Here is a 21,957-nt window from a genome sequence, read left to right as displayed (position 1 = left end):
GTTGTCCCCTGTCGCACCACGGAGCGAAATGGGGACTATGGTTTTACCCTCTGTCCGTGCGTCCGTCCGTCCGTCCGTGAGGGCGGGCGAGCGTACGTGCGTGCGTGCGTGCGTGCGTGCGTAAGCGAAGGACCAAATTCTAATTTGGTGTGTGGGTGCAACCCACGTCAAAATCCAACATGGCCGCCGCCATGTATGTCTGAACCTTGTGAACGGAATATCTTGAAAAATAAGCGAAGTACCAACTTCTTATCTGGTCTGTGGGTGTATCTAGGCATAAGGAAGAACGCTATTGAAAATTGGGTCGCCATGTCCAAATCCAAGATGGCCGCCACCATATATATGTCTGAACCTTGTGAGCGAAATATCTTGAAAAATAAACGAACTACTAACTTCTAATCTGGTGTGTGGGTGTATCTACGCATAACGGAGAACGCCATTGAAAATTGGGTCGCCAAGTCAAAATCCAAGATGGCCGCCTTGCGTCTTCCACTTTGTCAACTCGCATCACTTCACCGACGGGGGGCCCTATGCGTAATACTTGTATTTCTCTCCGTGCTTGATCCTTTTTAAATGGTGACCATCAAGTAAGGAAGCAGCAAGTACCATTTTTGAAGTATTTGGTGTGATTCGACCGACTTCCGAACGTTTGGATAAGGCTCGCTTTAATCATCTTACTATAATTCACCAAATGTCTGTCCATCTGTCTGTCTGTCTGTCTGTTCCCAGGTACCGCAAAAACGGCTGAACCGATCACAACGAAATTTTGGGTGGGTAATCCTGGGACCCCTGGAGTAAAATAAGCTGTATTATTTTTCCAATTTTTCTTATTTCCAATTTTTCAAATTTTCCAGGTTTTCCAAACACGATGGAATAATATTTACCGATATGAACAGTGATGTGGCTTTTATTGAAATTCCACAAATACTGTTTAGATTTTGATGATATGCAAGTGATATGATTTAATGGATGTTTATGTAAATCGTTTAAAATAAAAAAAGCCTTCAATTTCTGATATTTTGCCTTTTCATTTGGGCCTCCCAATTGAAGCCCCACCCGTAGGGCGGGTACTGTTGCTAGTTGCATTTCATTTGCCAAATGACTTTGTTTTCAGGAATTACATTTACATACATGCACTCTACCCAGAACATTGGGGAATGTTCTTGATACGCTCACTTGGAGCACAGTGAGTTATATATTGCAAAACTGATGGTACCATCATAGGACATATTGATTGTACTTTTGAATACTATTGTTGTTGTACCGTTATTCTTGTGTGATCTCAATACAATATTTGTTTGTGAGTAACAATTGGGGTGGCTTCTCCATTGATCTTTGACACACAGAATAACACATTTTTCTGCCGTGACTCCTCTCGGGGCTCGGAGGTACACCGTGACCAGGGTGTCGGGGAGGAGCACGTAACAGAAATTGGGGGCTCGTCCAATTGACTCGGGGGCTCGAAATTGGGTCTTCGTCTGGGATTAAATTCCCTGATAATTCGTCCGGGATGGAATTCCCTAACATTCCCAAAATTTCCAAATTTGGAATTTTTCTAACATTCCCAAATTTTTCAAAAATTTGGAAATTTTTGTGTGAAGGTTAACAGGTGTTAACTGGTAGTCACCATGGTGTTTGGTGCAGGAAAGTTTGCGGCGTCCCCTAATGAGGCACAGTTCCAAGCGTTAAAAAGATCGGAACTCTTGAGATTGGCCAAACATTTTAACTTGGAGGTCCGAACTCATATGAAGAAAGCAGAGATGCAGACATTGGTGGTGTAGAATCTCTGGTGGGACAGGGCACATGGACAGAGGTAGCCTTGGATTGGTTACCCGAAGAAAAATAAAATGTGGAGCTCCGGAAACTGGAGATGCAACTGCAGAGCCAGGAAAGGCAGAAAAGGAAAGAGCAGGACAGGAACGAGAACTCGAGGCGAGAAGAGCAGAGGAAAGGAGAGCTGCAAGAGAACTCGAGGATAGAAGAGCAGAGGAAAGGAGAGTTGAAATGGAACTCGAAGAAAGAAGAGAAAAGGAAAGAGCAGAGGAAAGAAGAGCCGAAAGGGAGCTAAAGGAACGTGACATGGAGTGTCAGAGGGAACTTAAACTCAAGGAGCTGCAAATAATGGAAGAATGGGGAGAGGTAACATCCATGCCGGCTAGTTCGACAACTAGTCAGAACACCTGGGATGTTGGTAGGCATGTGAGGCTGGTTCCACCCTTCAATGAAAAGGAGGTAGCCAAGTTTTTTTTTACACTTTGAGAAAGTGGCTCAAATGCTAAAATGGCCTGGGGAGTCCTGGACTATGTTAGTGCAAAGTGTTCTGGTGGGTAAAGCTCAAGATATATTTTCGGCTTTACCGATTGACCAATGTGCAGATTATGAGATAGTGAAGAAAACCATTCCCAAAGCCTATGAATTGGTCCCTGAAGCTTACCGGCAAAAATTCCGGAATGCCAGGAAGAGGGAGAGTGAGACCCATGTGGAGTTTGCCAGAATGAAGGAAACCATGTTTGATCGGTGGTGTGATTCGAAAGGGGTTGGAAAAGACTTCAAACTGTTGCGACAATTGATCTTGGTGGAGGAATTCAAACAGTGTGTCCACGAGGACATTAAAGTACATCTGGAGGAAAAGAAGGTACCAGAGTTGTATGAGGCAGCCACCGTGGCAGATGACTATGCCTTGACCCACAGGATGGGGTTCCACAAACCTAACTTCCCGCCTAGAGTTCGCCAGGGGAGTTATGGTACATCCGGTGCGGAGAACGAAGATTCATGGGGGCGGCCTAGAGATGACTATGAGGACAGATCTGATACCGTGACTCTTAGGGATCAGAAGTCTACAGTTCCAAGACAGACTTATCTTCCGGGGGGCTCGAGGCAGACCACGAGTTTTTCCTCCGGGCCTACTTGCGCTTTTTGCAAGAAACCTGGACATTTGATGTCCCAATGTTATGCCCTGGAAAGGAAAAATCAGGAGCGGAGTCAGATTAGTACAACTCCGAATGCATTGGCAAATGTGAGAAATCGTCCTTGGAGGACAGAGTCTTGTGGAGGTTCCCATGCCCAAGTTCTGGCATCTCAGAACGACCTTATTCAAGGGGGTTATAAACCTTTTATTTCAGAGGGGTTTGTGTCACTGGATGGAGACTTGACTAACCAGAGACCGGTTAGGGTATTGAGGGACACAGGAGCACATCAATCTTTGATGCTTGAAGGCATTTTGCCATTGTCAGAGAAGACGGCAACTGGTGTTAGTGTTCGTTTACAGGGTGTTGGTGGCTATGTTAAAGCTCCACTTCATGTCATCCATTTGCAGTCTGATTTGGTGTCAGGACCGGTCACCGTAGGTTTACAAGCCACTCTTCCTGTAGAGGGAGTATCTTTTGTTATCGGGAATGATTTGGCCGGTGGTCAAGTTTCTGGTAACCCGATGTTTGTTGAAAAGCCGAGTATGGAAAATAACGCCGCGCAGTTTGAGCAGGAGATTCCAGGTATCTTTCCATCCTGTACCGCGACTCGTGCTATGGGTAGGAAGCGCTCTGAAGAGAAGAGGAAGGTACTGACGTCACGCTTTGCACAGGCACGTCTTGTCAAGTACCCAAAAACTAAGTGTCAGCGCACACAAGTCATGGATGGAGGCTATGTTGGCAAGCTCTTTGTAGGTGGACTGAACTTAAAAACAAGGGAAGATGTTCTGGACTCTGTCTTTGGCAAATATGGACCGCTCTTGGAAGTGCTGCTGATAAAAGATGGAGACGCAAAAGTCAAGAGGGTTTGGCTTTGTCACGTTTGAAAACACAAAGGACAACAAAGGTGCAGAAAAGGATTTGAATGGCAAGGATTTGGATGGTCGGACCATAACAGTAGAGAAGGCAGGCCATAGACGTCGAGGGGGCTACAGAGGAGGAAAACGTGGAGGTAGCTTCAGGGGCGGCTATGGCTCCCGGGGTGGGAGTCGTAGTTTTGGTGGTGGTCGCAATCGATATTGCTATGGAGGCTCCCAGAGTTATGGCAGCTCCCGAAGGGATGATTATCAGGGTAGTGGCCGAGAAGGAGACCGCTATTCACATGACTACAGCGACAAGCGTTCCAACCATGATTATTATGAAAGTTAGGAAGAGTTGAAGCACTGAATGCTGCGGAGCAGCCGAGCCAAGATTCCTACACGGATTAACCGTGAACTCCACGTTCTTAAAGGCGTCCATGTAGTGAACTTTCCTACATGGATTAACCGCGAACTCCACGTTCCTAAAGGCGTCCATGTAGTGAACTTTCCTGCACGGATTAACCGTGAACTCCACGTTCCTAAAGGCGTCCATGTAGTGAATACTTCCAGGCCTCACCACCCAACCACCATTAAACCTGGCTCTCAACTCGGCCTCCCTAAAAAGTGTTATAGATTTGCTTGACTTTGGATTTTTGATCACACCCCCTTAACCTTCATTCAAAAAAAAAAGAAAAACAAAATTAGAGGTTGATGAGATGGAGTTTGGCTTTGCAGGAGTTCAACTTGGAAATTGAGCATGTAAAGGGCAGGGACAATGTCATTGCGGATGCTTTGTCCAGAGTGAACTAACTTTGGAGATATCTGTAGGTTGTTTGAAGTTTTGTTGCTTTATTTTTGGGAAAAATTGATTATAGTTGCTCACGGGAATTGATGATTTGGGTGTGAGTTTACTTTTGTTTGTTGGAAGAGTTTTGCCTACAAAGAAAGTTTTCACTATGTTCAAACTTTCTTTCTTGAGGGTGGGAAGTGTTACGGATTCGTCACTTCCGTTGTGGTGGCTTTCATCCACTTGAGACATTTCTGGTTCCATGTATTATTATTATTGTTGTTTGAGGGAAATAGCAATTATTATTGTCAAAAGGTAAAAGGAATGTTTTAAAAATGAAACCGGATCGGGAACCGGAAGATGAAGAAGAAGAAGAGAAAAAAGGGCGGAGCGAATGAGTCGGACAAGAAAGCCGAGTTGCTCCGGGTTCTGAAGCGAACATTGGCGAGCCAGAGTCACTAGCGAACTTTCGGGTTTCCGGGAGAGGAATTCCTACGACGGAGTTGTCATCGCTGTGACCAGTCAACCTGCATGTCAGGTTTTGCGATCGATTCAGGAGAGAATCATCGCCATGCCGTGCGCCACGAGATCGGGTCGCGGTTTCGTTTCTTTTCGACAACTCTCACCCCATTCAGACGTCGATCTGGGGCGTGTGTGTGACGCGGATTTTTGAAAGCTAATTCGTCCATACCCGAGGGTGTGATCTCTCGGTCACCTGTAGGGCGCCTTTGGATTTCCCAGTCACCTTGAGGGCGCCTTTGTACAGCTTAGGCTGTGTGACGGCCCTGGCCATCCACACGGGAATCTTGTCGTTTGGACATCGTTCTCGCGATCTCTGGAGCGAATCAACTTCGTCTTGGAGCCGGGAATAAGAGACATTGGGGAATGTTCTTGTTACACTCACTTGGAGCACAGTGAGTTATATATTGCAAAACTGATGGTACCATTATAGGACATATTGATTGTACTTTTGAATACTATTGTTGTTGTGCCGTTATTCTTGTGTGATCTCAATACAATATTTGTTTGTGAGTAACAATTGGGGTGGCTTCTCCATTGATCTTTGACACACAGAATAACACATTTTTCTGCCGTGACTCCTCTCGGGGCTCGGAGGTACACCGTGACCAGGGGGTCGGGGAGGAGCACGTAATAATTGTTCTAGAGGGTGCTTGAGGATAATGTGAGGCCATCTGTCAGAAGTTGAAGCTCAACCGAAGGTGGACCTTGCAACATGACAATGACCCTAAACATACCAGTAAATCCACCAAGGAATGGCTGAAAAGAAAGAAATGGAGGGTTCTGGGATGGCCAAGTCAAAGCCCGGATCTAAATCCCATCGAGATGTTGTGGGGGGATTTGAAACGAGCTGTGCATGCAAGAAACCCCTCAAACATCGCACAGCTGAAAGAATTCTGCATGGAGGAGTGGGCAAAAATTTCTCCCAGTCGATGTCAGAGACTGGTAGACAGTTATAAGAAACGCCCACTTGAGGTCGTTTCTGCCAAAGGGGCAATACCACCTATTGGATATTGGAGCCAAGGGTGTACTTACTTTTTCCACATGCGAAATTTGCATTTATGTTTATTTAAATTATACAATGGACTACAAAATGTAAATGTTTCATGATATTTGTTTTATTATATCACCTTTATCTATCAATATTGTTGAAATGAAGATCAAATAGCTGTATGTTGAAATATGTTGAAAAAGTCAAAACTTGACATGGGGTGTACTTACTTTTTCACGTGACTGTACATACATATGCATCTATCTAAGCTCAAAAATATTTTTGATGTTGTCATATTTTGCTCGCTCACTGAAGAGGTCATGATGAAATGTGAATGAAGCTTCGATAAACGCTGCATCCATGACCTCATCACGTCCTGCCCCATATCAAGATACCGCATATTAATTGTTTCTGTCAAAAGTGATGTCACAATGCGGGGGTCTTATGATCACACTTTGTGTGAGTGCTGAGTGTATTGAACCCCAAATAATTGAATTAAAGGTGTGGCATGTTTATCTATAAGTGTTGTGGTCCAAAGTTCAACATCGATGTGTTTACATTGCGTAAACTTCAATAATATTATTCCATCATTATCGATTTTATTTCTATTTACCAGACTGATTACCGTTGTCACTGAAGGTGAATGGACGTAGTTTTCACTCCTGTCTGTCTGTCTGTCTGTCTGTTTGTGAACAGGATATCTCAAAAAGTTATGGACCGATTTGGAAGAAATTAGATGGAGACGTTGGGTGTCTGACAAGGAAGAATTGATTCAATTTTGGTTAAGATTCGAATCCGGATCCAGATATGCGAATTTTTTAATTCTCAAGTAAATCTTCATCATTGGGTTAATGGCCAAAAATTATATATAACATGATATTTCAAAAAGTTGTCCATTAATTATGACAAAACTTGGTGGATGAGTTGGTTGAGTGACAACAACCAGCCGATGAGATTTTGGTTTCGGTCCGAATCCAGATCCGTGGGATACAAAACATAAACTGTTCAGCCTGGTGGAGGTACGCTCTCTACCGACTACCCTTCCAGTTATACTTGTATCAGGAACCCAACAGAGGTATTTGGATATTTTTGGTCATATCTGGAACTTGGTCATATAAACGTTATTTACTGGGCCTTTGTCTTGGTCTTTATTCTTTTTAAATAATAGGATGTATTCTTTTCTCAATACTTAACATCCCTAATGAAAAAAAGATCCTATTAAATTTGCAGATAAATAGTAAGTTCAGGCAGGTGAACCTTGCGTCTTGTGATATTCTGAATTTTCCTCCAGGTACTTTGTCATGGTGAAGGTTTGATAATTCCACCTGGTAGTGGCTTATTTATCAGCACCTGGCTTGAGACATTGGCTTCATGGTCCCATGAGACATTTAAAATCCGAGTGCATTTTCCCTGAATATGGATATGTCAAGTTTGTGAATGGATGTTATTCCATCGTTGTCAACACCTTGAGCTGAATGTTTGGTCGAGCGTTTGAAGACTTTTGCTCTTCTGGCTAATGTTGGTTTCGATTCCCATGGCTGCTCATGCTCACCAACCCAAACCTCATGCCAAGTGTGGTGAATATTCCAAACACCCTTCGATATGGGTTGATGTAGGTCTTCATCCTGCGGTGGACTCAAATATAGGTTTGTTTGGGCTCTTCCGTTTTCAACACACCTTAACCTAACTTCCGTGTATCTGTGCTCTCTCTCCAGTCCCTGCAGTCGGCTTTCCACGGCCGGGAAGGGACCCTCGATGCCGTGTTCGCAGCTGTAGAGAAGGAATGCCGGGAATCTCCGGGTGAGGGGTCGAGCGGTCGTCTGAAGGAGCTGCAGCGACTGAAGGAGCATTGGGGAGACATGACGGTCAAACTGCAGGAATATTTGCGAGCGCTTACCCAGCTGGAAGAGCAGCAACGGAAGCTTAAGGTATGGTCGACAGACTCTTCATGAAGGAACCATGTTTGATGAGAAAAGACAACACTGATGAACCTGTTTGGTTCAATTACCTTCCTCGAACTGATTCTTAGGTGTCAACATTTATCCCTATGTAAGACTATGCACAGTTTACAAGCACATACAATATAGCTGGGCTGACAGGATGTCCTACAGGTATGCACACTTAACTATAAGTCATTGATTCATCAATGTGTGTTCCGTCCTTTTGAAGGATGTTTAAACTGGCATGGTATGTGCTGGTATTAGCTAGAAGACGTTAAGTAAGATCAGTTTCTTTCACCTGCCCCAACCCCACCTGGGAGACGGATGGCAATCCACCCAGCATGATGCCAGGCCAAGAAACTGCTTCGGCAGAATTGACGCTCTGCAACACAGAGTATGGTACTCCAGATCAGACGAAGATAGCCAAAGTAACTTTCGACGTGGCCATTTGGTCCAAACATGTGCCACATTTGGTCCGATCATGTGCCACATTTGGTCCAATCATGTGCCACATTTGGTCCGATCCCATGCCCCATTTGGTCCGATACCGTGCCCCATTTGGTGCGATCCCGTGCCCCATTTCGCCCGATCCTGTGCCTCATTTGGTCCGATTCCGTGCCACATTTGGTCTGATCCTGTGCTACATTTGGTCTGATGCTGTGCCACATTTGGTCCGATCCCGTGCCCCATTTGGTCCGATCCCATGCCCCATTTGGTCTGATTCCGTGCCCCATTTGGTCCGATCCCGTGCCCCATTTCGTCCGATCCTGTGACACATTTGGTCCGATCCCGTGCCTCATTTGGTCTGATCCCGTGACACATTTGGTCCGATCCCGTGCCCCATTTGGTCCGATTCCGTGCCACATTTGGGCTGATCCCGTACCACATTTGGTCCGATCATGTGCCATATTTGGTCTGATGCTGTGCCACATTTGGTCTGATCCTGTGCCACAATTGGGCCGATCCGGTGCCACATTTGGCCCGATCCCGTGCCACCTTTGGTCCGATCCTGTACCACATTTGGTCCCATCCTGTACCACATTTGGTCTGATCCGGTGCCACATTTGTTCCGATCCCGTGCCCCATTTGATCCGATCATGTGACCCATTTGGTCCGATCCCGTGCCCCATTTGGTCCGATCCTGTGCCACATTTGGTCCGATACTGTGCCACATTTGGTCTGATCATGTGCCATATTTGGTCTGATGCTGTGCCACATTTGGTCTGATGCTGTGCCACATTTGGTCTGATCCTGTGCCACAATTGGTCCGATCCGGTGCCACATTTGGCCCAATCCCGTGCCACCTTTGGTCCGATCCCGTACCACATTTGGTCCCATCCTGTACCACATTTGGTCTGATCCGGTGCCACATTTGTTCCGATCCCGTGCCCCATTTGATCCGATCCTGTGCCACATTTGGTCCGCTCATGTGCTACATTTGGTCTGATGCTGTGCCACATTTGGTCTGATCCGGTGCCACATTTGGCCCGATCCGGTGCCACATTTGGCCCGATCCGGTGCCACATTTGGTCCGATCCTGTACCCCATTTGGTCTGATCCTGTGCCACATTTTTTCCGATCATGTGCCACATTTGGCCCGATCCCGTGACACATTTGGCCTGATCCCGTGCCCCCATTTGGTCCGATCCCGTGCCACATTTGCACCCCACTAATTGAAGTTAACAACTTATCATATTTTGACCTTGTTTCAGGTAACTAATTAGGATGCTGGCACACGTTAATGGCTAACCTTTTTCCAACGTTGAGTGGGATCTGTGACGTCCTCAACCACAATGTGGGCAGTCAGCTTTGTCTCCATCTGAATTATGACCTCATCTTAGATGAAACATGGTGTTGGCCTAACGGTTAGGGTGGTGGGCTTGGGATCCTAAGGTCCTGAGTTTGAATCCCGTTGAATTTACGCCAGGTGAAGTTGACTCAGCCTGTCATCTTTCCAAGGTCGACAAAATGAGTACCAGGTAACTGGTTATAGAAATGAGTACCAGATAACTGGTTATAGAAATGAGTACCAGATAACTGGTTCTAGAAATGAGCACCAGATAACTGGTTATAGAAATGAGCACCATATAACTGGTTATAGAAATGATTACCAGGTAACTCGTTATAGAAATGAGCACCAGATAACTGGTTATAGAAATGAGTACCAGGTAACTGGTTATAGAAATGAGTACCAGATAACTGGTCATAGAAATGAGTACCAGATAACTGGTTATAGAAATGAGCACCAGATAACTGGTTATAGAAATGAGCACCAGATAACTGGTTATATAAATGAGTACCAGATAACTGGTTATAGAAATGAGTACCAGGTAACTCGTTATAGAAATGAGCACCAGATAACTGGTTATAGAAATGAGTACCAGATAACTGGTTATAGAAATGAGTACCAGATAACTGGTTATAGAAATGAGCACCAGATAACTGGTTATAGAAATGAGTACCAGATAACCTGTTATAGAAATGAGCACCAGATAACTGGTTATAGAAATGAGTACCAGATAACCTGTTATAGAAATGAGCACCAGATAACTGGTTATAGAAATGAGTACCAGATAACCTGTTATAGAAATGAGCACCAGATAACTGGTTATAGAAATGAGCACCAGATAACTGGTTATAGAAATGATTACCAGGTAACTCGTTATAGAAATGAGTACCAGATAACTGGTTATAGAAATGAGCACCAGATAACTGGTTATAGAAATGAGCACCAGATAACTGGTTATATAAATGAGCACCAGATAACTGGTTATATAAATGAGTACCAGATAACTGGTTATAGAAATGAGCACCAGGTAACTCGTTATAGAAATGAGTACCAGATAACTGGTTATAGAAATGAGCACCAGATAACTGGTTATAGAAATGAGCACCAGATAACTGGTTATATAAATGAGTACCAGATAACTGGTTATAGAAATGAGTACCAGGTAACTCGTTATAGAAATGAGTACCAGATAACTGGTTATAGAAATGAGTACCAGATAACTGGTTATAGAAATGAGTACCAGATAACTGGTTATAGAAATGAGTACCAGATAACCTGTTATAGAAATGAGCACCAGGTAACTGGTTATAGAAATGAGTACCAGATAACCTGTTATAGAAATGAGCACCAGATAACTGGTTATAGAAATGAGTACCAGATAACTGGTTATAGAAATGAGTACCAGATAACCTGTTATAGAAATGAGCACCAGATAACTGGTTATAGAAATGAGTACCAGATAACCTGTTATAGAAATGAGCACCAGGTAACTGGTTATAGAAATGAGTACCAGATAACCTGTTATAGAAATGAGCACCAGATAACTGGTTATAGAAATGAGCACCAGATAACTGGTTATAGAAATGATTACCAGGTAACTCGTTATAGAGAGGCACTGCATCAGTGGCATACGCGCCCACAGAAAAATGATGCAACCACCATCTTAGATGAAGTGCACACGAACCACCCACCACCATCTTAGATGAAGTGCCCCATGCCCTGGCACTGCATCAGAATTCATTTAAATGCCACCTCGTTTGGGAACAAACAGTTTCGACAGCTAAATGATAAGCACACCAAGATCGCTGCGCTTCCTCTTCTTCACATGTCCTTGCCTATTGGAACATTCGTGCAATCCTAATCGGTGTTTTGATTTCATTCTTATTACACCCCATATTCTTTCACCCGAAACTAAACAGTCTTGCAGAATGGTTTGGCAAGGATTTGGGCTGTAGCTGAAAAAAGGCAAAGTTGGCTCATGCATTGTCTAATCAGCATTCTGATTGGCGCAGTCTTGGCACGTTCAGCCAATCAAACGCTGCCTTGAAAGGGCACGAGTGGGGCTTGATTTGGACATGTTTTGGCCATGACATTTTTAAAGCCCAAACTTTTTTCTCGCGAGTTTGCTTTTCCCATCTCGAGTCATTTGGACTTGCCCACAAGATCATGAATATTGATTTCTTGTTTATATTTTCTGTCTCCATTGTTGGCCCAGTTAAAGTGGGTTCAAATCCTAAATCATTGCCATGCTGTTCATAAAAAGGTGTCTTTCCTGTTTGCTTAATTTTGTTATTATGACTTTATATTAAGAGATCATTGCATGTTGGTGTCCATGCCACGATACACTGACAACTTTATTTTTTTATTTTTTTATTTTCTCTCTCTCTCTCTCTCTCTCTCTCTCTCTCTCTCTCTCTCTCTCTCTCTCTCTCTCTCTCTCTCTTTCTTTCTCTTTTTCTCTTTCTCTTTCTCTCTTTCTCTCTTTCTCTCTTTCTCTCTCTTTCTCTCTTTCTCTCTCTTTCTCTCTTTCTCTCTTTCTCTCTCTTTCTCTCTCTCTCTCTCTTTCTCTCTTTCTCTCTTTCTCTCTCTTCTCTCTCTTTCTCTCTTTCTCTCTCTTTCTCTCTTTCTCTCTTTCTCTCTCTTTCTCTCTCTCTCTCTCCTTTCTCTCTTTCTCTCTTCTTTCTCTCTCTTCTCTCTTTCTCTCTCTTTCTCTCTCTTTCTCTCTTTCTCTCTCCAGATGGAGCGCCAGGAGCTGACAAAGTGGATGGATGATGTCGAGAAGTTCTTGGAAGAGGAAGCTATTGCTGTAGGGGATGTGGTTGTGCTGGAAAAGCAACTTCAGCAATGCTCGGTAAGTGTGATGCAAGCACAGGCCGCAAGAACTCGCTGGAAATTTCATTTTGTTGCTTACACTGGAATAGTAAGGATGCGGGTTTGGGGAGGATGGCAGATACCAAAAAATATCCCTTCGTTAAACAAATTTGTGGAATGAGAGTCTACATAATTCTCATGTCTCCATTCTGGTGTCAATGAATATAAATTTTCACCACAGGTGAAACTCCACCTGTAGAAGTTTCAAATTAAAATGATGACGTCATAGGTCGTGTGGTATGGCCGCCATCTTGGAAAAACCGAAAAACTTAGCACCTCCATATCTCCGAAAGCTCGTGATAGAAAAAATTGAGACATGGCTCATTGCAAAGAACTCTCCAAGGGGAATAAAATATGTTAATGATGATGTCATTGGTGCCTCCATTATGACGTCATAATTCGACAAATACAAAACTTCATCCGATCAAGATACAATTTCTTGAGCGTCATGTCGGCATAAATTAGTGGAGAAAAAAAAAAATGATGACGTCATCAGTCACGTGGTTCGGCCGCCATCTTGGAAAAACGGAAAAACTTTGCACCTCTATGTCTCCGAAAGTGCTGAATTGAAAAAATGGAGACATGGCTCATTGTGAAGAATCTCTCCATGGGGAATAAAATATGTTAATGATGATGTCATAGGTGCCTCCATTATGACGTCATAATTCGATAAGTACAAAACTTATTCCGATCAAGATGAAATTTCTTGAGCATAATCCAGGAATAAATTAGTTTAGAAAACAAATAATGATGACGTCATTTGTCACGTGGTTCGGCCGCCATATTTGTCCAGAATGGCCAATAAAAAAGTATATTCCGTCAAGTCCTCGGTCTCTGACCGATTTTTCATTTGTCTGTCTGTTTTTTGTTTAGCCGCACAGAATAAATATGATTTTCTCTGCAACCGTTGTTTTGATTGAAAGGAAATTTTCACGATAGGTGCAGCTCCACCTGTAGAATTTTTTAGGATAATTATGACGTCATATGTCACGTGGTTCGGCCGCCATCTTGGAAAAACCGAAAAAGGTTTGCACCTCTATATCTCCAAAAGCGCTGAATAGAAAAAATTGAGACATGGCTCATTGTAAAGAACTCTCCATGGGGAATAAAATATGTTAATGATGATGTAATGGGTGCCTCCATTATGACGTCATAATTCGACAAGTACAAAACTTCTTCCAATCAAGATGAAATTTCTTGGGCATAATCTAGGAATAAATTGGTGGAGAAACAAAAATAATGATGACGTCATTGGTCACGTGGTCGGCCGCCATATTTGTTTTAACACAAAAGCCTTAAAAACCGCTGAAAATACATCCTGGCGAGGGTTTGCAATCTCTGATTGCTCTTTCTTGTTCTTGTTTGTTCTCTCTTTATTGTGGTCTCACTGTCATTACACAGCTTTTTCACCCTTTGTCGCCATGCCTTTCCATGAACCAATACCTTCTATGTACGGTATGTATATATAACATGATCAATTTCGTTTCCTCATTCTACTGTATTTCAGGTCAATGACAACTTCATGCAGCTTGATTATATTTGAATTAGAGCAATATTTTATTCATCTTGAATGTTTCTTTCATTCATGTTCAAGGTCCTTACTCTCCTAGTCCGAAGGGATGTTCACACAGAACGGTTAGTTTAGAGCAAATCCGAAGTTTTGATAGTTTTGATAGCTCAGGTCTTTACCCATCAAAACCTGAGAAAGTTTATCCTTCCGCGTCCATGGATCAATAGTATGTGTGGCCACAATGCAACCATTTTCTCCAGCCTGACTATCCGACGGCCTTGCTCTATCTAAAGGCGCTTCCAGCAGAAATTATCGCACAATTGTCAACATTCCTCCTTGGCCTATGACAATAACCCTACTTCGAGGTAATATGATTAACTATCGCCACTGCAGACGATGGAGAGCATTAGTTTTCCGCAGGCGATGGTACATTAAAATGATGAACACCGACCGGGGTAACGTGCGTCTCTCGGGTCTGCTGATTGCTCTCACACATGATCCACCACCAAGCCTTCTCTTGAAGCCAAATAATGCACTTCCTGCTGCCAGGCTCATATTAAATATATGAATGCGAATGCAAAAGCTTTACTACTGTTTTACTACTACTACTACAAAAAGAACTTTACTTACTACAACACAAACTTCACTTTAATTCTCCTCTCCGGCCTCGCTCCCCCAGCTCTCTTTGTGCTTTGTCCCCCAAATACTCCTACAGGTCGCACAAGATCTGCCTGCAACCCTCTTATGGTGAAACTGCCAAAATCAAGACTCTCTGCTCAACTTCAATCTTTCATTCCTCTTTTCTCCCACCTCTGGAACAAACTCCCTCACTCTCTTCAATCCCACTCCACCCTCCAGGTCTTTAAAACAGCTGTTCACCACCATCTCTTATCTTCCCCCATCCAAAACCTTGATCTTTTCTACCCCCCGCTAATTCAACCCAGATACACTTTTTTGGGGGAAATTCCAACTTCTTTCCTGGAAGTCCTTGCAGTCCATATGTTTAATACCTCTCCCACCTCCCCCCAAGCCCTCCCCCTCCCACATTTCTCCCGATGTCCCTGCTCTCAAATGTTGTGTTTGTGTCCTTCCCCCTCTCTCCCCATATTGTCTACCGCTCCCCTTAATTTGTGTTTCATGTGTCGGTTTGTTTTTGTGTGTAATTAATGTTAGCTCTTTCACGAGCCTCGATCTTGTATACAAAAAAAAAAAATCTTTGGAAATTAGTGTAGATAAGTTAATATGGATTAACTCTCTGAACGCATTTTAGTCTATTGATTTTGAGGTCTCCAAAAGATACAACAACAATTTCGCCCACGACAACAACCCAACCAGACTCGGTGGCGTACTGGTTGTAGCGTCCGCTTCCAGTCTGGGAGGTCGGTGGTTCGAACCCCAGCTCAGTCATACCAAAGACCTCAAAAAATGGTACGTACTGTTTGATGCGCAGAATTTAAAAAGAGCACAGCAAACAACTAGGTTGGCAACCGGCTCCCCACCCGTGCGTAGCACGGGTACCTTGCTAGTCTATATATATATATATATATTGTAGAAACCCTCACGTCATTTCCTCATATTCATTTGATTGAACTTGATATAACTATTTTCATTCCAAACTGCGTAACTCCAATCACAAATTGATAGTATAACAAAATATTGTGTTAAATGACGATTGTATTGAAATATTATCAAACCAACGCATCGTTTCTGTGTGTGGGGGAAGGGCGGCGTCTGTTTGGGTGCTGATGCAGTTTCTTTACTATTGGGCACAATCCTGGTCGGGTCGCCACTCCTGCGCAGGGCACTCAAATTGCTCATTCGTCCCAGTAAGTTGGTCCTCATTAACTGGTGCTCAATTGGCCGACCTCGGAAGGATGACGGGCTGAGTCAAGCCATCTGGTGCTGATTCAACGATCGACCGGGATTTGAACTCAGGACCCTTGAATCCCAAGCCTGAACCCCAAACGTTATGCCCACACCAGGCTTTTTAAGATTAATTTAGTTATCTGGAACATGCAAGTTATGAATAAGTATGTGTTGTTGTTGTATCGCCCTGAACATTTCTCTCGAACAAACTCTCGGCACGAAGACAGCCGATCGATGATCGATCTCACAGGAGCGACCCAGAGATTCCCCACATGCAGGATGGTGTACCCCACCTTCACAAAGTCAGGGCCACAACAGAGAGAGGGAGAGACACAGAGAGGGAGAGAGAGGGAGAGAGGGAGAGAGGGAGAGAGGGAGAGACACAGAGAGGGAGAGACACAGAGAGGGAGAGACACAGAGAGGGAGAGACACAGAGAGGGAGAGACACAGAGAGTGGGAGAGAGGGAGAGACACAGAGAGTGGGAGAGAGGGAGAGACACAGAGAGGGAAAGGGCTGGTCCACGGGGGACCGGTCGACACTCTGATCGTGACCGCGCTACCCTGACGAATCCGGGCATCAGGGACGATTGGGGTAGATTTGGTCCCCGACTTGCATTGGGTGGTACAATCATCGTGCAGAGGCATCCCCGATCATACAAGAATGTGCTGATTTGGCTGCAGACAGACCGGGCTTCAATGGAAAAAGTGTGAATCGAAATCTCTGGGTATTTGGCATCCCAGTAGGGCCACCCATGGGCGAAGACCGCCTCACTTGAGCTTGATTACATGTGGACCATTTTTTTTTTATCCTGAGATCGGGACTCAGGTAAGAGTGAGACGTATTGATCCGCCAGGTGAAAGCGCATTATGAAATGTCGGTTCGAAGCTGTCTTTGATGTTAAACATGAAGGAGTGCCACTCGTATACGACTAAATCATATATGTTGTTGTCAATCCCAGGCGCTGCTGAATGATGCACGAGTGCTGCAGAAGAACCTGCAGGGAATTGTTGAGAGTGGAGAGGCCTTGCAGTCCCAGGCAGGGCCTGCTCTGGCTGCTTGGATGAAAGCGGATTTGGCAGCCATGAACAACCGCTGGGAGGCCCTGTGCAAGCAGGTGGGCTCCATAGCAGATTGTTGAATATCATGATTGTTATTCTTAATTTTGAAAAGAAACAACAGAAAAACCTCATGATATGCGATGTGCAGTAAGTAACCAAAATATTTATCGTCATAAATAAGTAAATAATGATTTCTGGCTTTGGTTTCTTCCACCATGAGATGCCATCTCTGCTCTGAGAAATAGACTTCAAAAGCCGAGGATACCTGTTCCAGAATTGTCTTGTTTCGGCTTTTTGCAAACTGTTGGTGTTAATTTGTTCATGGAATCCATTTTTATGTCACATTGAGTACATATCACGTGCCTTCGATACGGTCTGGCACCCAGCTCTGCTCACCAAACTCACCTCCTATGGTATTCAGGGAAATCTCCACTCATGGCTTGCGGATTTCCTCTCTGGTCGTAGGCAACGTGTGGCCCTGAATGGATTTCTCTCATCTTCCCTTCCTGTTCTGGCTGGAGTTCCCCAAGGTAGTGTTCTGGGCCCTGTGCTATTTCTGGTCTTCATCAATGACCTCTACGACTCTCTGGAAAATCCTCTCTATCTCTTTGCTGATGACTCCACTCTCTGCCGCTCCATTCCTCATCCCTCAGATCGGCAGTCTGCAGCCTCCTCACTCTCTGCAGACCTGGACAAAATCACAGACTGGTCAAACAAGTGGAACATGTCTTTCAATCCTGATAAATCTCACACTCTTACAATGTCTCTCCGAAAGGACCGACTGGACAACCCTCCCATCTACTTTCTCAACAATCCTCTCCAAGAAGTTCTGTCGCTCAAGCTTTTGGGTCTCACTATCTGCCATGATCTTTCTTGGGAAAACCACATTTCCAAGCTGGCCTCCAAAGCCAGTCGCCGACTGGGCATCCTCCGTCGTGCGAAGTCCTTCCTTGGCACACCTGAGCTCCTCACCACATACAAGGCTTTCATCTGCAGCTCAATGGAATACTGTTCCCCCTCTGGGCTGGTGCTCCTGCCTCACACCTTGCTCGGCTTCACGCTGTTGAGGCCAAAGCTTTCAGAATCATTGGAATCTCCTGCGATGTAGTCAACTCCGAGGGCCTTTCACTCACTCACCGCAGGCAGGTTGGTGGTCTTTCTGTCTTCTACTGACTCCTCTCCGGCCTTGCTCCCCCAGCTCTCTCTGTGCTCTGTCCCCCCAATATTCCTTCAGGTCGCACAAGATCTGCCTGCAACCCTCTTATGGTTAAACTGCCAAAGTCTAGGCTCTCTGCTCACCTTCACTCTTTCATTCCCCTTTTCTCCCGCCTCTGGAACAAACTCCCCCACTCCCTTCAATCCCACTCCTCCCTCCAGGTCTTTAAAACAGCTGTTCACCACCATCTCTTATCTTCCCCCATCGAAAACCTTGATCTTTTCTACCCCCGCTAATTCACCCCAGAGTCCTTGCAGTGTTCATATGTTTTATTCCTCTCCCACCTCCCCCCAAGTCCTCCCGATGTCCCTGCTCTCAAATGTTGTGTTTGTGTCCTTTCCCCTCTCTCCCCATCTTGTCTGCCGCTCCCCTTGTTTTTTGTGTTTTGTGTGTCGGTTTTATATTTTTGTGTGATTAATGTTAGCTCTTTCACGAGCCTCGATCTTGTATACAAAAAAAAACAAAAAAACAAACAAACAAACCACGTGCTTGCTAAACTGTCGTGGGAAGCAAGGAGAAGCTGACGTTTCGGGCGTTAACCCTTTGTCAGAGAATGAGGTCATCCAATGAAATCCTTCCTCTTTTTCCCCGGTGAAGGGTTAATGTCTGAAACGTCAGGTTCTCCTTATATCCGTTAGCATACTTCAATTCTGTTGATTTCATCCATCATTCTACTTGTCCGCCGAGACAGGTAGACACTAACGAGACTCGTTACTCATTCTAATTTTTGTTCCATGTTTTGTGTCCTTGTCCAGGCTCCTTACCCTTGTGTTCCCTTTCAGATCTGGAACTGTTTCCTCCCGTTCCTCTTTTCCTGGTAATTACCTCGGCCATCCAAGGTGGACTGCAGTCATGTTTTCACCCATGTCTGTTTTTTTTTTTGTCTCTCTCTCTCTGTCTGTGAACAAGATATCTCAAAGTTGTGGATGGATTCAGACGAAACTTGGTGTAGAGGGTGGGTATGTGACAAGAACGAAATGATTAGATTTTGGTGAAAATCTGGACCTGAGAATTGTCCAATTTCCGAAGTGATTCTTCACCATTGAGAGAAAAGGCCAAAACCATATTTAGGAGGATCTATCGAAAGGTTGTGGACGAGTTATGACAAATCTAGGTGGATGATTTGGTTAGGTGACAAGAACAAGGCGATTAGAATTTGTTTTATGTCCGGATCCATATCCGACCTATCAGTGGACACAAAACGTAAACTTACATGAGCCTCGACTTGGTATACAAACAAAAAAACAACAAAAGAAACTGTGCAGCCTGTCGGAGGTATGCACCCTACCGAGTGCTGTTTTTATTTATTTATTTATTTTAAACAGGAATAAACAGGAATAAACAGGAATAAACAGGAATAAACACAGGAATAAACCAGAACCTGTTCTGGTTTATTCCTGTGTTTGTTGCCTTGCTTGTTCCACTGTTGGTGTTTCCCTTTTCCCCTTCTGTAGTCTCGATCTTCCTTGATCCTCCATTTGGAAGATTGGCATCAATGATGCATTTTTTATATAAAAATTTTTTTTCCCGGATACCACTTTGGGAACACCACATAATGCCCCTCCTCCTCCCCCACTCCCACCCTCTTCCATGGGGGCGACCAAGTCGGTTTTCAGGCACACCGGGTCTTAGTGACTTCATATAGCGAAGCACAAACAAAACTCCGTGTCCAATTCTGGGCAAGGCCCGAAGGTCTGTTTTACGCACTAGATGTGGAATTTATTGGTTTATGCTGGAAATGAAACCTCGAGACAAAATAGTTTGGGGAAAGCAAGTACACCACAAAGGTGTTATTACCATCCTGTGAATTTCATTGTTTCGCAACATTTTAAATTATATTTCGATGTATTTGACTTCGGGCGATACTGACGGAAAACGATTAAAATCCACTGGCTTCATGAGAAGTATATTGTTTGGAATCGCACACACCAAGGGAATGACAGTTCACCTGCACATTGAACGGTTATTTTCCAGGTCGACCACAGTAGCCTTAAGTGCTGTGTCTGCCCAACACAGATCGGAACAGACATTTTGATTCCTCTTGTTGTCTGCATGGACTGATTGCTTTCAACCTGAAAGGCCAGTGGGTTTTGTCGAGAAAGTTGATGTTCATGAAATTGCTCCTCTGTATTACAAACCTGCATTGCCTCCTGCACGAACATTGCATCCTCCAAGTACCTGCGGGCACAGGATTTTTCCATTCTGACGCGTTATCTACCAAATTGCAGAAGCAATCTTACTTTGAACTCGATCTTCTGGCTTCCTATTCCCTTTTGACTCATACCGCATATCCTGGCTGCCGATTGGTTAATTGTGAATACAATGTACCACGTGTCATGAAATGCAATTCCTTTGTCTGATTGTGTGATCCAATACGTCGCATGCGTCACACGTAAGACTGACTTATTTGTGAATGTCAGGGCCCTTTCGACTCCACATAATTGAATGCAAACCAGTGAGAGCTCTCCCAAACATCCTGCCCCAAATATGGCCGCACTTGTAGGTACAGAGCTGTAAGTTGGCCGGCTTTTTGTGAGAATTCAATTTGACAACGTACAATTTTGAACTACAGAAATCGGAAGAAACCACTCGACCACCAGTCAATCCAAATTATGACAGTACCTTTTACCTCCGCCACCAAAGGTGAACGGAACTAGTGTTTGTCTCTGTTACTTGCCAAATTGAATATTTTTCAAATGTATTGGTTGGTCTTGTGTGTTATTTTGTCTGTCTGTCTGTCTGTCTATTTGTTTGTCTGTATTTCACTCACCTAGATGTCACAATTTTAATCCGATCTTCACGAAACATCACCAAATGTTAGAGTTGGTCAAAAGGAAGAAGCTTGTTGATTTTGAGGTCAAAGGTCATCTGGAGGTCAAATTTCTAAAATCGCCATTTTAAATCCAATTGACTTGAAAATTGAACAGCATTTGCACATCGAGTCACTAAATTGGAAAACCAACTATTTTGAGGTCAAAAGGTCAAAGGTAAACTCAAGGTCAAATTCTAAAATCATCATTGAAGATTGGAGGTCTCGTCTCTTCAAAGCTGTCCATGCACGCTCGCTTTCGAAGTTAAGTAACTTTTCTCAATTGTGTTTTTGTCGAAACTAGTCTTGTATGTACCTATTGGGGTGTCTTGAATAGTATTCTTGGCGTTGGTTTTTCATACCTGTGTACAGAATCGTCGGTCTCTCTTATCGCGTATTCTGAGGCCTAAGTGTAGTACTGGGCTACTGTGTCCAACCTTGGCTTGAGGCTTCGTTTTTGTCTCAGCGGTTCTCTGATCGCGCTGCAATTATTTTCCGGTCTCTGTTTTTCACGGTCTTTTCATCCCATACTTCCTTGTTTTAAAATCTCAAAAAAAAAAAAAAAACCCAAAAACATTTCCTTCTGTTCTTATTCGTTTATTCGTTCTTATTTGTTCGTTCGTTCGTTTTTCGACCACGTTGTTTCGTTTGTGATCACGTTGTTAAAAAATGTCTCATCTGACCCCTGAAGACCTGTATTCTGTCATATTCTATAACACCTTTTTCTTCTTCTTCTATAAAAGGATGCTTTCGACTTGCTCACCAAATCCATTCATTCCAAAAAAAATATTCCATCTCTTATAGTGCATCTTTCATTCATTCCCTAAACTCTCC

At 43.9% G+C, this 21,957-nt stretch overlaps 1 protein-coding gene across 10 annotated transcripts in view; it reads left to right on the top strand.

The window, feature by feature from the left end:
* Nucleotides 1-21,957, top strand: part of LOC137439963 (dystrophin) — a 1,283,433-nt gene that overhangs the window by 421,705 nt on the left and 839,771 nt on the right. For all 10 annotated transcript variants that reach the window (XM_078768445.1, XM_078768443.1, XM_078768444.1 and 7 more), the window contains 3 exons: nt 7,779-7,991; nt 12,530-12,643; nt 16,999-17,154. In XM_078768445.1, coding sequence (XP_078624571.1) covers nt 7,779-7,991; nt 12,530-12,643; nt 16,999-17,154 — 483 coding nt within the window. The remainder of the gene's footprint in view (nt 1-7,778; nt 7,992-12,529; nt 12,644-16,998; nt 17,155-21,957) is intronic.

Source organism: Myxine glutinosa, chromosome 14 (genome assembly GCF_964187855.1).
Source record: "Myxine glutinosa chromosome 14, kmMyxGlut1.1, whole genome shotgun sequence".
NCBI classification, from domain to species: Eukaryota; Metazoa; Chordata; class Myxini; order Myxiniformes; family Myxinidae; genus Myxine; species Myxine glutinosa.
The sequence above is the reverse complement of the archived record's forward strand: the minus strand, read 5'-3'. Positions and strand labels throughout refer to the sequence as shown.